Source organism: Pagrus major, chromosome 18, assembly GCF_040436345.1.
Source record: "Pagrus major chromosome 18, Pma_NU_1.0".
In the NCBI taxonomy this organism is placed as follows: Eukaryota; Metazoa; Chordata; class Actinopteri; order Spariformes; family Sparidae; genus Pagrus; species Pagrus major.
In genome coordinates this window covers 30,143,343-30,161,014 of record NC_133232.1, presented here as the reverse complement: position 1 = coordinate 30,161,014, position 17,672 = coordinate 30,143,343, and the positions used below count along the sequence as shown (strand labels likewise).

The 17,672-nt window shown below is 40.5% G+C and overlaps 1 protein-coding gene across 1 annotated transcript; it reads left to right on the top strand.

Moving 5' to 3' along the window:
• The first annotated feature begins 263 nt into the window (after positions 1–263).
• slc9a6a (solute carrier family 9 member A6a) lies at positions 264–14,564 on the top strand. Its single transcript, XM_073487431.1, has 16 exons — positions 264–687; positions 1,746–1,945; positions 2,704–2,781; positions 2,923–2,999; positions 3,138–3,250; positions 4,111–4,216; positions 5,968–6,109; positions 6,600–6,705; positions 6,904–6,992; positions 7,328–7,441; positions 7,706–7,817; positions 7,973–8,126; positions 8,422–8,452; positions 8,536–8,621; positions 9,878–9,983; positions 10,547–14,564. The coding sequence occupies exons 1-16, from the start codon at positions 396–398 to the stop codon at positions 10,817–10,819; spliced, it is 2,079 nt and encodes a 692-aa protein (XP_073343532.1). The 5' UTR covers positions 264–395; the 3' UTR covers positions 10,820–14,564.
• The last annotated feature ends 3,108 nt before the right edge of the window (positions 14,565–17,672 follow it).

The window sequence follows — 17,672 nt, the reverse complement described above, 5'->3', positions numbered from 1 at the left end:
TCAGAGTGGTAAAAATGTGAGATTTCACAATAAGAGTCCTCAGTTAGAACTAGCATTGTGAAGTAAGGTAATGCAGCGTGTAAAACAGCGTAATCTATATATTTCTTTATTCACAAGTAGTATAAATTATACACAATACGTAAAGCCAAGATGTGTCGTTTATAGTTGATTTAAACAAGCAACCTGACGCTACGGTGCTTTTAAATTGAAATAAACATCGAACACTTTCTGGAAAAAAATAGTTTTCACTTCCGGGCCGGAATTGATTCCTCTGTTGCTGTCGTCTTTCTGCTCTGTATTCCCCCCTCCTCCTCCCAGTTCGTGCATAATATTTGCCCAAAGTTTGCTGTTTCCCCTCGACGACACCGGAGCATTTGACTGGCGAGCGGCCGAAAATGGTGTTTAAAGTGACTGTCAACAGCGCCTGGAGGGCAACGAGGACGCTGTGGTTGCTCGTGCTGGTGAGCCTGTCTGTGTGCATCTGTGTGTGCCGAGCATCATCACCTCAGGAGGACAGTGCCATGGAGAACATCGTTACCGAGAAAAAGGCTGAGGAGAGCCACAGGCAGGACAGCGCGGACCTGCTCATCTTCATCCTGCTGCTCACCCTCACCATCCTGACCATCTGGCTGTTCAAACACCGGCGCTTCAGGTTCCTGCACGAAACTGGACTGGCGATGATTTATGGTGAGATGCTGAGAGACGTCATCAGTGTCGTTACTTTCATGTGGTGCCCGTGATTAGATGTTAGATGGTTGGATGTCAATGCCAGGCCTCATTCTTCTTTCTAAGCCAAAAAAAAAAAAAAAAGAAGCTTATTAAGGACAGTATGAACACCTTGTCTGCACCCTGCACGACTCACAAGCATTAAGTGCTTGTGGCCCCCCACTGTAGCGTTCATTTACACTTCCCTAAGGCCAACAATTGATGTGCTTGAAATGGAGCAGGATGCACAATTTGTGGTCGACTGTTTCCTCCTTCACTAAAAAAACCCTCCCTAGGTCTGATAGGACAAACACTAACACTAACTTGCCTGTGACTGCTCTTTACTTTCAGTTCTTACTTGGGTATGACACGGTGGCACCTCTGGAGAGTTGTCAAATTTCATATCCTTAAAATAATTCTCTGAGCAGTGAGTATGAGTAAGTTGGTCACGCTGTAGTGGAGTCATGTTACTTTTTATATCTGCAATGATTTAGTCAAATATTTGCTAGCACACCCGTAGGTGTTCTTACTCACCTTAGCTCCCCTGCTTGGCTGCGGTAGTAGATCCTCCTGCTTTCAAGTGAAAATGTCTGATATGAAAAAAAGTTCAACTGGACATGCACTAACTGTGCCTGATTGACACCTCCTCACTTTCTGGTTAGTTGTGTTGCTCCTGTGAGGGTGTGAAGTCGCATGTTATTATCTTGGTAAGTGCGTAGTGTTTGTTCGGTGAGCTCATGTCATTCCAGGCATAGCTCCACTCGGCTTCATCCAGATTAAGGGCACAGTGGCTCAACATGTTTTATTTTGGAGTTATATTCCTGAAGGTGACCAAAAACTGGGCTCATGCCCTTTAGCTTCACTTTGTGAGGCTAAAAAAAAATCTCCTTTTTCTCCATCCCTCCCATCCCTCAATTTAAGCACCCCCCCACATCTCCTTGTGACATCTCTTCATTGATTTTAGCCTCCTTGTTGCAACAGTAATCAACTCTGCCCTTTGTGTCCTGTTTGTCTTGCCTCTTTTTAACCTCTTCCCTCAGGCCTACTTGTCGGCGTGGTCTTGCGCTACGGCATCCACGTTCCTCGGGACATCAGCAACGTCACGCTGGGCTGCCCCGTTAATGCCAGCCCCGCCACTCTGCTGATCAACATCAGCGGAAAATACTACGAGTACACTCTGAAAGGAGAGATCAATGCCAACGAGGTGGACAACGTGCAAGATAATGAAATGCTGCGAAAGGTACAGGCCATCACGGCACAGGAAGTTGCGAAGGGCCATCATTGATTACATTTGTCATACTCATGCTGAATGTTTGTTCTACAGTTCATGTTGAAGCTGTGTAATATACTGGAGAGTTGAAACAATCAATATATCAATTGATTAATCAACTATTTTGCAACCTTCATGTCCTTAGTGAAATATTTCATTGGCTGTTGTATCTTTTATTTACCACAAATTCTCCACATTAAATGTATTGAATATATCTTCTATTTACGGATCTGCAATCTAAAGCTGGATAAAAAAAAAACACTTTTGTAAAAAGTTTTCAAAATGTTAAGAAAGGAGTATAAGTTATGGTGAGATCAGTGGCAGAAGGATGCTCTCAATGAAAGAGAGAGCTGCTTGAACTTTTTGGAGCCGTGACTATTATAGACTGTTATTCTGTGGTCGTGTGCTGGTGAGATTCACACCCGAAAAACAAGAACTGTGTAAAGAAAGTGCCACAGAGGCTGCGTTCTTTCAAGTTGTTCCATTGTTCTTCACTGTTTGAGGTTCGTTCACCACACATGTCATCTATTACGAATTAAATCCACAACATCTCATAAAGACAACATTTAATACAGCTAATATACTGTTCATGTCCCTGTGTACAGAAGCTGTCCCCATTTCCCAACAGTGTTTTGTTGATTGTTCTGGAAGCGACTTTATGATGTCCCAGATGTGTCATTTTTTGTGATTGTATTATGATCCTGTGTGTGTGTGTGTGTGTGGCTCAGGTGACCTTTGACCCTGAAGTGTTCTTCAATATTCTCCTCCCACCGATCATTTTCCACGCTGGCTACAGCTTGAAAAGGGTACAGTAGTTTTTTAGGCACTCTCTCTTATGCTGCTTAAAAACTAAATGCTTGTTAATGTCAAAGCAGACACTTTAGTAAAATTAGTTACACTTAATCCTTCAGACGATTATTGATGTGTTTAATTGTTTTGTCTTTCAGAGACACTTTTTCCGTAACATGGGATCCATCCTGGCCTATGCCTTTCTGGGAACAGTTATTTCCTGTTTTGTCATTGGGTAAGATTATTAATTCGCTACGAAGAAAAAATAAAAACTATTATTCTGATTTGTCACATTTCTAAAGTGCCCATGATGGCAATAATATCAGTGTTGATTTTTGATGACATGCTAATCCACCGGCTGTTCCTCCGTCAGGTTGCTGATGTACGGCTGCGTGATGCTCATGAAGAAGGTGGGGCAGCTGGGTGGAGACTTCTTCTTCACCGACTGTCTGTTCTTTGGAGCCATCGTCTCCGCCACAGACCCCGGTGCGTACACTTGCAAAGCTTTTCCTGTGTAGAGGTTACACTAATTATAAACCGGATTCAGTTTTTATCTCTTGAATTGCTCAAAGCTTGAAGTTCATGGAGTATAAGAATAACTGAGGTCATACTTTTTCACATTGATTAATTCTTTGAGGTGGGACAACCCCAATTCCAAAAATATTTGGATGTTTTGGTTCTTCTGACTTTGCATGTTGCAGGTATCAAATCACAATTAGGGTATATTTACAAAAAACAGTTAAGTTTATCAGTTTGAACATTAAATATCTATCCTTCGTTCTGTATTTATATATATATATTTTATTCTTGCGTCTTACTGCTTGTTTTTCTAAATTATTGTAATTGTTGCTAGTTTTAACCTGTTATTCTTTATATCTGGTTTTGTTAAGCTATTTGGGCTGCATCTTTGAGTGAAAGGTGCTATATAAATAAAGCTATTGTTGTTGTTATTATAATTATTATTATTATTACATTTAATATAGGTCCAAAAGGATTTGCAAATCATTGCATTCTGTTTTTATTTACATTTTAAGCAGTAATATGTATGTAAAATATGTAATCAGATACGGTTTTGGGCGGGACATTGAGTTAGACGACAGATTGCTGCATCAGAGCCAAAGTAGCACAATATTAAATTAATTTATTTTATTAGCAAAGAGACAAAAAGACATAGATTCTGATATCGTCCAGGCTGATTACTGGTCCATCTGTAGTATAGAGTTTAGAATTGAAACACAGCACTTTCAACCTGCCTCCATCTTGCTCAGTGATATGTATCATTATTTGGGTCTGTTGTAAAATGAAGGAATATCAGAAGTATTTCACGTGTTTGTTTTGCTCCACAGTGACGGTGCTGGCTATCTTCAACGAGCTGCAGGTGGACGTGGATCTGTATGCTCTGCTGTTTGGAGAGAGTGTGCTCAATGACGCCGTGGCCCTGGTTCTGTCCTCGTAAGTCATCTGTCTTCTTGACAGCACACTCAAACTATGAGTCTGCATCCATCCCAAACCATCCCGAATGTGTACAAAGCTGCTACGTAACTGATTGAGAGAAATGGCGAATGTGCAAGTCATGCCTGTGACCTTTTAACTAATCTGATATCAGCTTCTCATTAGCGCTGTGCTGAACACAAGGTGGTCGCTAAGCTAACGCTCAGTTTTTCTCCTCCTCTACACTGGACTGTTATTATTTCCACAGAATTGTAAATTATAATAGCAGGCAGAGAGGAGGGGCCGGTCCCTGCGGAGAGACTCTGACCATCCCATTGAACGGGTGTACTAAGTAGAGCATGGCATTGTGTGCCTTTGCGGTGCCTTGGGACAGACATGACAAATCACCAGCCATTTGTTTTTCCACTGGCTTATTCAGCTAGAGATGCAGAAGATTTCATTATTTATTCATTTATTTCTGGGTTGTTTTATTTTTACCAGTCAAGTTTTTTGCTGCTGGGAGCCAGCTAAGAACACATTCCTATTATCTTTTGAAGAAACTGTATACACCGAAGCCAAGGCGAGGGCCGGACGCCAGGAATGCTTACAGACAAACTGCCTGGTGATTTGTTTTGTGAGTTGTGTGGACTGTGAGTGGAGAGGGTGAATATATCACTTTCATTCCATTTTATCGCAAAAAGTACTTTGGCAAAAAGAAAAATTGTTTTCTATAATTGCTTTCTCTGACTGACAACTACCCTGCTAAATTTTAAATAACTCTGCTGCGATAAAATGCCTCTCAACTCAGACTGCACTTTAAAATAAAGGAACTTACTTATTTTCCAAAGTTTATTGAGAAGTGTCGTCTTTTTCTTTTAAGTTTGACTTTATTGGGACAGTTCGGTGTTGATACTTTACTGCCAGGGGTCACAAAGTTGCTGTATAAACTGACAGTTTTTATCACATTTTTATTTGTCTTTCAAAGCAGACTTACATGTAGGTGAAGCATCCCCCTATTTGGACTAAATTCTCTTATAGCAAGGATAAAGCTCTGTAGTCAGTTTTCTTGCTGGACCTGCAGAACGTACCTGCAGCATGTAATGATGTTTATCTGGAGAAAACAGTCAGTAAAGGGCAGTAAAGTAAGCCAAAAATACAGCATAACATTTAGTGTTCTTTATTATTTATTGTTCCACTTTTGTAACAGCATTTATGGGACAATTCGTCCGACTCACCGGATGCACCGGTGGTTTGGCTATACAACACAATGGGAACATAGTGACAGGAAGAAATCCTGACATCAGTGGAAACTTACCGGCAGCAATTCTGTCTCAAGGCTTCATTACTAAAAACCTGTACGTAATTCAAGCAATACCACTGCAGTAGACTTTTAAAAGCGAGCCACCTTGTCCTAGGTTGAGTATTAACACTGAACTATCCAAATAGAAAATCTTTGGTTCCAGCCCTCTTACCTCTACATTGATCCGCTGTTCTTTATCTGAAAGTTTTTTTGCTGTGAAGGCCTACAGAGGCACATCTGAATTTAAGTTCCTGTACAAAGAGACCTGCTACAGATGTGAAATGTGCAGCTATTGACAGAAATATTTGTCAGTATTAGGACTATTTACAGTTCAGGTTAAGCAGTTGTTTCATATTAAACAAATGCTGCCACATTTTCTGTGTGCGGGCTTTAAGTTAAGCTTTGTAAGTTGTTAAGTTTGTGTATAACTCGTCTAGTTCTCATCAAACGATTGTATTTTGTGTTACTTCAGGTCTATCGTAGCGTACCAGCCACAAGGAGACAACAGTCACACCTTTGAGGGCATGGCGATGCTGAAGTCTTTCGGGATTTTCCTCGGAGTTTTCAGCGGCTCCTTTGCTCTCGGCGTGGCCACAGGAGTCGTCACCGCTCTCATATCTTTTGTGTCACTCGTTATTTGTTTTATTTACTTGTACTAAAAGTAATCTTTGTAAAACATTCCTTTTTAGACTAAATGAAAGCAAAGCATAAGCACAGTTAAATTTTTAATTAAATCTTAATTATGTACAATATTGTTAGTAAATATTTCTGTTAATAGTTCTGTCTTCATTAAATAGAGCAAATAGAGCAGTTTAATTGATATTGTTTTTTGTGAAAAGTCTGTAGATAATGGAATATTTTTCCGGTTTGAAGAAATGGGTGACAATAATTTTGAAGGACATTTTCTCCATTAAAATCTGAGTCCATTCAGGACTGCTCCTTGTAACACATCACCTTACTTTTGTGACAAATGAAATTGTTGCACCTATTTTTTCAGGTTCACCTGCCGTTTCTCTGATATTATGAATAACAGATAAAAGTTTAATAGGAGTTCATCTCACAGTGTCTGAGTGTCTTGTTAAACTCCTTGACTGTCGTCCGTACGTGACTAAGTTCACTAAGCTGAGGGATTTCCAGCTGTTGGAGACGGCTCTGTTCTTCCTCATGTCATGGAGCACATTCCTGCTGGCTGAGGCCTGTGGCTTCACAGGTAACGCACACACATACACACTCACTCCAACTAGCATCCACATTATACATGCTCTTGAGCAAGACAGTAAATACTCTTGGAGAAAGCGCAAAATAAGTTTCCTGTGAGGATCAAAAACTTGGTTACGTTGTTGCTAATAATCAGTGGTTATTGATCGTCTAACTCTTGTCTGTCTCCGTCCCTCCTGGTGTGCTGCAGGTGTGGTCGCAGTGCTGTTTTGTGGAATAACTCAGGCCCACTACACCTTCAACAACCTGTCTCCTGACTCCCAGGACAGGACCAAACAGGTCAGACCTGGACGACAGCCACACCACTGCTCTTTCTGGTCTTTTTCAAAATGCTTTAAATTCTGACTTGTGTTCATACTATTATTTTGACAGTAGAAAAAGAGTGCTAAAGGTGGAGCTTATCAATGACAAGGTCAAAAAAACACCGGTTAGAATATTGGTTGATCCCTTTGTGAAACCAGATTTGAGGGAATTATTAAGGAAAGAAAATTGCTGCATTTATTCTATATTGTAAAAAGTAAAATTGCAATCAAAGTCACAAAAGCCAAGTGTTTTTAACTGGTTAACTGTTTCCACATGCACTAAGGTTGCATTGATGTTGTTTTGTGTTGCAGCTGTTCGAGCTGCTAAATTTCCTGGCAGAGAACTTCATTTTCTCCTACATGGGTCTGACCCTGTTCACCTTCCAGAACCACGTCTTTAATCCCATGTTCATCGTTGGAGCTTTTGTATCTTTTGCACGTGAACTACCTGGTGCACACAAATCCTCTGCTTCATTACAACATGTGTCAGTATCAGCGTAGCAATGTGGAACTTCCACTAGTATCAGCACTTTTCCGATGCCAGAAAAGAAAGTTCCCACAGCATTATACCTAACAACCGAAGGCAAGCTGTAATTGATTTAAAGGGGCAGTAAATAGTTTGGCACGGAGTGAGGATGCTTCACTGTCGCTCTGTTTCGTTGTCCTCTCCTTGACCTCCTTCCCTCCCAGGTGGCAGTGTTCCTGGGACGAGCTGCGAACATCTACCCTCTCTCATTCCTTCTAAATCTGGGACGACGCAACAAGATCAGATCAAACTTCCAGCACATGATGATGTTTGCAGGTTAGTGGTTTACTGATAGATATGTATCCTAAACACTGTGAGCCTCACATGGATAAAAAGAGAAAAAACAAAGGCTTGTAAATAGAGATCACATGATCTGTCTTAAAGAATAACTTGCATACTTGTTTGTGTATAACATTCTCTGTGCTCTTCAGGACTGCGAGGAGCGATGACCTTTGCCTTGTCCATCAGGGACACGGCGACATACGCCCGTCAGATGATGTTTTCCACCACTCTGCTCGTGGTCTTCTTCACTGTTTGGATCTGTGGAGGTGGCACGACCCAGATGCTGTCATGCCAGCGCATACGGTACACCTCTCCCTCCCTCACCTCTCAGATCCATCCCTGGGTCAAACTGGATTTACATTTGTTTATAACACTGAAGGGGTTTAACATATTAGGGTATTATGTGTTTAACGCATCTAGTTCACCTTTCAGGTTAAAACATTCATTATAACCTTTTTCTCTGCCCCTTAAAGCTGTTCATATTCAATACGCCCACCTTTACATGGAGCCTTGCTGCTCAGGAACTTGCTAAACGTGGGAAACACGCTTCACAACACTTAAGCAGCTGATTTCCATATTTTTTTCTTTTCTTTAACAGAGTGGGAGTGGACTCTGATCAAGATAACTCTGTAAGTGTGCCCCTCCAGAAATACTTAAATACTGTAATGTCTGTAAGAAAACCTCTAAATCCACGTTTTCCATGTTTGCACAGATGAGTATTACTGAAGGCCCAGAGAGAAGAAGCACCAAACAAGAAAGTGCCTGGCTTTTCAGAATTTGGTACAACTTCGACCACAAGTATCCTTGGAAGTGATTAGTACAAATGATAAGTTTATATTGATGTCATAATCAGCAAGAAAAAAAGATTTTTTTCATTTGTCTGTTCTCAAGTAGTTTGTTTTGTTTGGTTTAAAAAAAAAATGATGTTGGCCTTTGCAGACAGGAAAAAAGGGAAAGAGGCCATGAGACATATTTGCAACCATTTCGGTTTCCTGTTTTTAATAACTTGTTGTAATCTTAGTCACGACTATGATAATGAGTTTGTCACAACTGTTACAAGAGCCAGACACATAGATGATCGGCCTCTGAAAGAAAGCTGCACCTCTGACAGAGGAACTAAAAATAAAAAGGTAAAAGTACAAAATACAACAGACACAACAGAAATCCTCGTCTAGAAATCACTAATTACCAGAACAAAAACAAGAATAGGTCGAATGAATATTTTTGTGATCAATTTTTTTTTCCCGATACTAGAGGTTAGGATTAGTGTGACAGCAAATCATCAGCCTTTACATACATTTATAATACTTGACATTGATCATGTAAACCTAATTATGCAGGCATGGTACATTTGTTTTCCATGTCTAATTTGACAGTCACCTTACAAAAAAGGTCTTAAATCCCCCTCCAGGCTTTAGAGTTTCCCCTCCTTCCTTCCCCCACCCTGAAAGACAACCCCCTCTAAAACAAATACTTAAATAAGTAATATATACATATATGAAACATCAGTTATAAATGCCCAAAACAAACAAATAAACAAAGGACAACAATGTAGCCCATATCTCTGTTATGGTAAGAGCATTTGGCGAGCAACATTATTTCACATCTGGGTTATAGAATTTGATTCGACCTTTTCAGTTGCATTGGACAAGAGTAGAAGCTGAAACCTGGGTTAATATCAAAAATGCAAAAAAATTAAAAAAACTACAACAGCTCTGTACGTTGAAGAAACACTGGTGCCATCAAACATGCTCCAGTTGAGAAGTGACTGCTGTACTTCACAGTGTCAGACAGCAGAGGGAGCAACATGTACAGAAGACAAATGATCCCTTTTATTGGCTGTGAAGTATGAAGGTCATACAGTTTAACGTATTTTCAGTAAATTACTTTAATTTTGATCATTTTACCCTTTTGACCTCAATATAATTTTTTGTTGCTATTCATTAATCACACTTGAGACAAATCTTTCTGTTTGTGTAACCCCACCCTCTCCCTATCTCAGTGCTTGTTTTCTATGTTATTATGTCCTTGACTCAAGCCCCCCCCCCCTCCAGCTACCTGAAGCCCATCCTGACTCACAGCGGCCCCCCTCTCACAGCCACGCTGCCTCCCTGCTGCGGCCCCCTCGCTCGCTTCCTCACCAGCCCTCAGGCATATGAGGTCAGACTCATGCAGGGGCTATTTTTGGCTCAGCTGTGTTTGTTAAGTTTTATATCGTATCAACGGATGGAAAAAAGTCATTCAGATGAGTCACGAAGCACAGAGGTTCAGTTTGAAATGAAAGATTTTGTCTTACTGGGCAGATGAGGGAATATTAAAGGTGCACTATGTAGTTTTGGGAAAGACATTTAATCAGAAGAAAAAGATATTTTTTTTATGTCTAAACAAAGTAAATAAACACAATTTCTGACTGAAAAACAAACTGACCTTAAAGGACAACACAACTGTTTTACTTTGTTTATATTTGGCGGACCCTGCCACCTCTCTAGCTTCAAACAGTTTTTCTGGGGACTTTATTTTCCTCTGAGAACAGCTTGTTTATTCAGTTATGGAAACATTTTTTGAGTTTGTATTGTTACCTCATTAATATTGGAAATATTAAAATTCTGAGCTTGAATTTCTTCTTAAAACAACATAGTGCCCCTTTAATTGGTCAAATGTTCACCTTGTTCAGAGTAGTCCAGTCACTTCCTGTTCTTCATTTTCATTATTCCTCTCACCAGAATGAGTGCCAGCTGAAGGATGACGACTCCGACCTCATCCTGACGGACGGTGACATCAACCTGACCTACGGCGACATCACAGTCAGCACGGACGGCTCAGGTGCCCACACGAGCGGTGGCACGGCCTTTGCCGGTGCCGCCACCTCTGATGACTTGGACAGAGAGTTGACGTACGGGGATCACGAGCTGGTGATGAGGGGCACGCGCCTGGTGCTGCCCATGGATGACTCTGAGCCGCCCTTTACGGACCCCCACCACGGCTTGCGGATGTGAAGACCTTTCACCGGAGACCCAGACAACCGTCCGACTCAAACTGACCCGAGCCATTGAGCAACCGACCAGTACCTGACACTCCGTCTTTCACTGTTTCTCATCCCGCTCGCTTTTTTTCCTTTACAGTCACGTTTTTTCGCTCGCTCTAGTGGCAAATCACTGTCTCTACCTCATTCTTGTTCTGCTCCTTTCCACACCTTTCTGGCATCTGCCATAATTGTAATATAGTCTTTATTTATTTGCAGTTTTTTTTTTTTCTTAGTTCAGCTTAAAGTCAGTCACCTTACTGTAGCATTGCACAGAGGTCTAGCAGCATGTGTTAGTGTGTAAATGCAACCACTAGCTACTTTGTCGGTGTACAGTATATCACAAGAGTACTATAACTTTGATATGCATGCTGAGGATGCTTGTTGTTTTCTTTGTGTGGGAGGTTACGGGCTTTTGTGTTTCGGGTCTGACCTTGAATGTTGCTGCCTTCTCTCTGTGCATCAGAGGCATGCTGACCCAGTGGATAACTTTACTGTACAATTTGTTACAATCAAGTGCCTGGGAAATGTAGTTTTAAGCATGGCAGCCCGTACACGGATCAGCTCTGGGAAGCAGAGCCAGATCAGGGTGGGCGGTCACGCAGTTGTAGTTTTCCTTTGTATAAAAGAAAGAAAAAAAATACAAAAAAAACAAACAGACACCTCTGTCCATAAGGTAGCAATATACTCAGTGGGTGTTTGGGCTGTCAGTTTGTCCTCTCCGCCTGTAAATAGTGTGTAACAATGCGAGCCACTGTACTGATGCAGTGTAACCTGGCAGTGAAAGTCGTGGATCTCTCCCAATGACCTTTGACTGTGACATAGAGGGGCTTTACACCTTATTTTAGAAGCTGATGTTGCTCACAGCAGAACGAAGGGCTGTTGTTCTGACAACAAGATCCAAACGAGTTTTAGCGGAGAAAGCTTAGTGCCATTTCTGTCCTGCATTCGGACACTTTGTGAAAACCGAATGCAGACAACCTTAAAAGTGTTTTGTATCCTTTTTTTGCGACAGAGCTTAAGGACTTTAAGCTGAATCACATTTGTCCTACATATTTAGCTTTTTCAATACATTTTCTATCACAGTTGCGCGTTGATGTCGAGACTTTGGATCAAATTTTAGCATTGAATGAATCTCAGAAATGCATATAGATACATGAATTACACATACAGGTGAAGCAAGTCATTCTTTGAGTTTAATTTTGGCACATCAGAGAATTGATTTTCTCTCATTCTGATTTTGTTAGGGCTGCAACCAGCTTAATCACTATTGATTAAACAATTTTCTTTGTGTAACTGATTAATCGTTTGGCCTATAAAGTGTCTGTTACCAGTGAAAACAAACTCTCATGACAGATAAAATTTCCCAGAACTCAAATTGATATATTTCAAGGGTTATTCTGGTATTTTTAAATATTATATTTTGGTGGTACAAAAATAGATACAAAAATATTTTGAAATCAGTCCAGTCGATTGCCTCAGCTGACAGCTGTGTAACAGGCTGCAATGGCTGCAACGAGGGATGCAACAGTATGAGATCACCGGAAGTGATCCCTACATTAATAGACCTTCTTGTTTTAAGAGTATCCTTTTGTTTAACCACAAACAGCTGTTATATCTCTCCCTTTCAAAGCCACCAGACTACATTGACAAAAACAGTCATTTTACCTCGCAGAACACGGGAGCTGCCGGTCTGCCGCTGCCTCGATCGCTTAGTTATTTGTGTTACTTTGTGTGACTTTCGTGTTTTAACACGTTAGTTTGTAAATGACAAATAACAGGTTAAACTAACTGGACCAATTCAAAAACTTTTTGTACCTGTTGTATAAAATACTGAAATTACCCTTTAAATGTCTTGTTGTGTCTGATCAACAGTTGAAAACCCAAAGAGATTTATGCACAAAATAGCAAATATTTACATTTTAGAAGCTGGACGCAGTGAATTTGAGGCATTTTTGCTTCAAAAATACTTCGACTCAATCATCAGAATTGTTCCCGATTGATTCTTTTGTTGTTGTTGTTGTTGCTGAGCAACTAAATACTTAATTAATTGCAGCCCTAAATTTTATACAATGATGTCCGTAAAATCAGTAAATAAGACAGGGAAAGGCCATGATTATTCTAATCAACTCATTTCAGATATGAGCAGATATTAAAGTTGGTACTGTGGCAGTTTATCATTATGAAAACTGCTAGAATAGAACAACAATCGTTGTTTACATGCTGGATGTTTCTCTCTGCTGTACAAGATTGGGCTTGTGAGGGCTAACAGTTTAAGAGCATGAAGTCTTAAGAATACACACAATTATTAAAAGTTCAGAATAAAACTTGCAGTCTTATTTCTGGATGGGACGAAGGTTTAGTGATCTAATTTGTGTGCGGAGTACAGCAGCTGTTAATGCGGGGTTTAACAGGAAGTGTTGACAGGGCAACACCGTGGCAACGCTGTGTTGACAAGGACAGGAGCCAGAAAACACTCATGAACAAGGCGACGTAGTTAAACACACTGGTTTTGCAGTTCATCCTCTCGGTGAGCCAAAGAGGAAAAAATACATCGCAAAACGGATGCAAGAGAATGAAACTGGTGTCAAAGTAAAGAGCGAAAGAAATAACAGAAAGAGATGCATAGTTAGTGTTTGTGTGCGTGTTCGTGTGTTGGAGATGATACAGAGGTGGAAGGAAGATGTTGCGCTTCCTTCCACAGTTATCTTCTGCTGTGCAGGAACTTCCAATAGAAAGTGTTTTCTTCTGTTTTTAATCAGGCATGCCTCTTGACTCCACATCGGAACCCAGGAAATGAATCGTTCCTTCCGAAATTGTTGTACACTTCTCATTTGTTGTTATTATTGAATTTATTTTGTAGAAGGGAAACAATGATGTGAAAGAAAAACAAAAGAATTTGCACTTCTCCATCCAGAATGTTTTATTGTTTTGCTATGTTGTTTGTTTTATCTAACAGCTGCTTTTATATTATTTACCTTTTTTATTGTTTTTGGAAGGTTGTGGAAAAATGTCAGATGAATGTCAAACAACTCATGTCAGTTTAATGAATCTCGCATCAATGTCCGGTAGAATTTAAGTTTCGAATGAATCCCACATTGCAGTCGAGATGGTTAAAAGTACTTTTTCATGCCTTTGTTCCATCTTATCACTTTACCATTCAGGTACTTTGATGTATGTTTGCAACATCTGAATGCTGATGACTTCTACAGAGCATGAATCATTCATCATTCAAAAACAAAAAAAGAAATATATATATCTATATATACAAGCAGATATGTGTGCCACTGTTCTTCAACTGACACATTAAATAATGTGAAATCTGCAAAAAGCTGATATAGGTTTCGGTGTTTGCCTACTGCTCTGCCAGTATGTGTTCTCTCTCTCTCTCTGTTCTCTGAATGGTGACTCGTGATAGGCTTTGATCATTGGAAATTTTGTCTGAAGTAGCTGACCAAAGAGGCCTGCTGTGCTTTGTGTTTTCAGACAGTCCACTCTATCTTTATACTGCAAATTCTCTGTGTGAATGCGTGGTTTGTGTGCTAATGCCTGCAAGTGTGTATGGGATGTGTGTGCGCGAGCGAGAGAGGAAGACGCTGTGTTGTCTCTCTTCCTCCGTTGTGTTGCAGGTACTGACTGTTTACATCTGTGTAAATATACTCTCACCTGTTCATGTGCGTGCAACGGTCAATAAACAGAAGCCTGTGCTTTTGATTAAAGCCCTCGCTGTAATGGCCTCGTCATTTACCTCGTTTCCTCTTCTAATCGATGTCTGGGGTTGTGTAAGGATGTATCTGTGGAGCTCATGAGATCATCCCATCCACAAGAATTATGAAAGAAGATTAGTGCCAGAAGTGATTTTACTGGAGTTGCATAACTCCAGAAGGGGATTTTCTCATTAGGGTAAGAAGAACAGGTTTATAATCTTCATAGTCTTGAAATATGGCAGTTAGCCCAAGATTACACGCTATTAAAGATTGTTAAATATTCCAGTGGGATAAGGTTAGACTGGGGCTGGATAGTCCTTGTGTTGTGGTTCCCACCAAACGGTCGAAAAATAAACCAGCGAGATGATAAGCAGAAAAAGAGAAAATACACATGCGGTGTTTGTGCTCTAGAAATTGGTTTGTTTTTCAGGCCTCCGAAGGTTTAATAAAAACAATCCGAGAAGAGAAAAACAGTGAGCCGGTCACAACCTGTAGACATATGCAACCTGTCAGGATGATTCACAGGAGACACTGTGCAGGTTTACAGGATTAGAAGGCTGGGATTTAATGATTTAATGTGGGAAAATTGGTGGAAAAATTCTACAAGTTTGGGTACCTTGTCTTCCTGTATTTTAAGATATAATATGTAAGAATTTACCATTAAAATGTAGAAAGTCAACTTAGACCTTTGTCACATATTTTGTTCAAGCTGTGTACGCATATTATCCAAATATGTCCAACAATGTTCAAACCCAGAAAAATGTACTTTAAAAAAGTTTACTCAAGATAACAGTGCGTTTCATTTGGTTGCCCGTCGCTCACTTCCCGTCAGTGTGAGGAAGGATGTTGGTGAATGAGACTAAATTTAACATGAATGAAATAAGATTCGACCCAAACAGCCAGAATACTTTACTATTTATTAATCGTAAGCCAGCGAGCGATGGCACACACTGAGGATGTGTGTGTTTTTTAAATTCAGGTCAACTCTCGCTCAACTCAGCACTCACCAAAGACTCCAGTTCCCTCCCTTCTTTCTCCCCTCTCCTCTCTGTAATGTTTTATTTCCCCTCCAGCTTCAGTCGGCAGTCAACATTACAGCACATAAACACCCGACGATGGAGGTCACGTCCACTGGATCGCTGCTGCAGTCGGGCCGATAAACAGGAGTGAAGATAAATCCACTATTTAATCTCAAAAGTTAAAAGGTAATCTCCACGCTCTCATGCCTTCTGTAAGCAGCTCCAGATCAGCGCAGAGTCCCATGTGACTCCAGGTGTTTATTCCTCCAGAAGGTCTGGCTCTGGACCCGACTCTGTCCACCAGAGCTGGCCGGCTCTGAGCAGCTGAACAGCAGCTCTCCCCACACAACACTCAGTAAACGTCAAACGTGTAACATTTTACAGGGTCCCATGAATTTAATAGAAATTTCAACATTGAGTTTTTCAATAAAATCGATGACATGAACTGGGAAAAGTTTGCACCATTAAAACTACATTTCATTGTGGACGTCTTCCAGATCGATCACCCCCGACTCCCAATCTGATAACACTCCGGACGTGTGAATAAAAAGTGTGCATGAATTATTCTTTGTCGAGAGTTGACTCTGATGTGTCAAACCATCTCCAGCGTGTGACATGAGGGCTGAGTGACTCCCTCTCATGCTGTAATTATTGAATTAATTAACTTTCAAAAAGTTTTATCCGAGGGCACCTTGTGAAAGATGCACCTTTCTCATCTTCCTGTCTTATATTTACATGTTATTCTCACATTTTAATCAAACACTCACAAGAATTTTAAATGATCCTCCATTTCTCTGTCATTTTTTGCTGCCAAAGAGTAAATGAACCAACAAATATCAACTTTTTACCCCTCCAAAATGTAGATATGACAAATTTCACTCATCTATCCGAGATAAAAGGGCTGAGTGGTGTAAATGAGAGAGCCACGCCCTGAGCAGCCCAGACTGATGGCATTTTACTCTCCCAGTTGAGATATCAGGTAACATGTTCCTAATATGGGCACAACTCCCTCCAGTCTGCTCAAGAATGTGTCTGTAGTGGAGTTGGAGTCCAGGGCGGAAATAGTAGTTTTAAAGGGCCACTTAGCTTCAGCCAGAACAGAAATGTCTGATTTCCACTCACTTGACACAGTGTTGGTGTTGATGATCCTTGAAGAACTCTCTCACTCCACTTGATTATTTTACTTATTGCAAGACAAAATCTCTTCTACAACAATAACAGTTTGAGGAAGACATTTACTGCATTGATCCAAGTCTCAAGCAAGTCCAGAGTCATTTTATTCTTGGGCAAGTCAAGTCACAGGTTGTGTCAAGTAAGGTCGGGTCCTTGGTTAAACTGGCAGTAGTCCTTCTTGCCTTAACTTATGTATCCATCTGAAGTCACCTTTCGCATTACAGCACAAAGGAGGCAAGTCTGCAAATGTGCAACCAAAACAGGAAGAGGTATTGTTTTCCTTGGCCACTATCCCCAGGTAACAGCGGAAATAATGTGGAAACTCTACTCCACGCTGATGGAGGAGGCAAAGAAGGTGAAGAGGGAGAGTGATGGTGAGCAGGTGGGCATTCACTCGATGGAGAATCTCCGGTGTTGTGTCGAAGTCTGTTCCCCTGCTGATATGTGTTTCCTCTCACCACCAGGACCTGAGGCGGTTCAAAACCGACATTCTTTCTACTAGAGTAAGTAACAAAACCTAAAAAAAGTTATCTAAAGTCTATATCTGCTTTAAGGTAAGTCAAGTCCCAAGTCAAGTCACTGTTTACCCCCCAACATACGGCAGTCTTACCTGCAGTGTCGGGCCTTTATAAAGAGAAACAAGGCATTAGTGCCCGTCTAATAATAATATTATTTGAAAATGTATCAAACCTGTTCAAAAAACATGACATTGAATTGATTTTTTTATTAGAATTGTGGATATTCAGTGAAATAAATGTAGTCAAACAAAGAACAACTAACTTTATAAAAGCTGATTTATTTCTTAAAGGTGCATTTTGTAGTTTTGGGGAAGAAACTTTAATGAGAAGAGAAAGATCTTCACTGACTGATTCTTTTTATGCCTAAACTAACTAAATAAACTCCTTTTGTTTTCATGACTGAATAAACT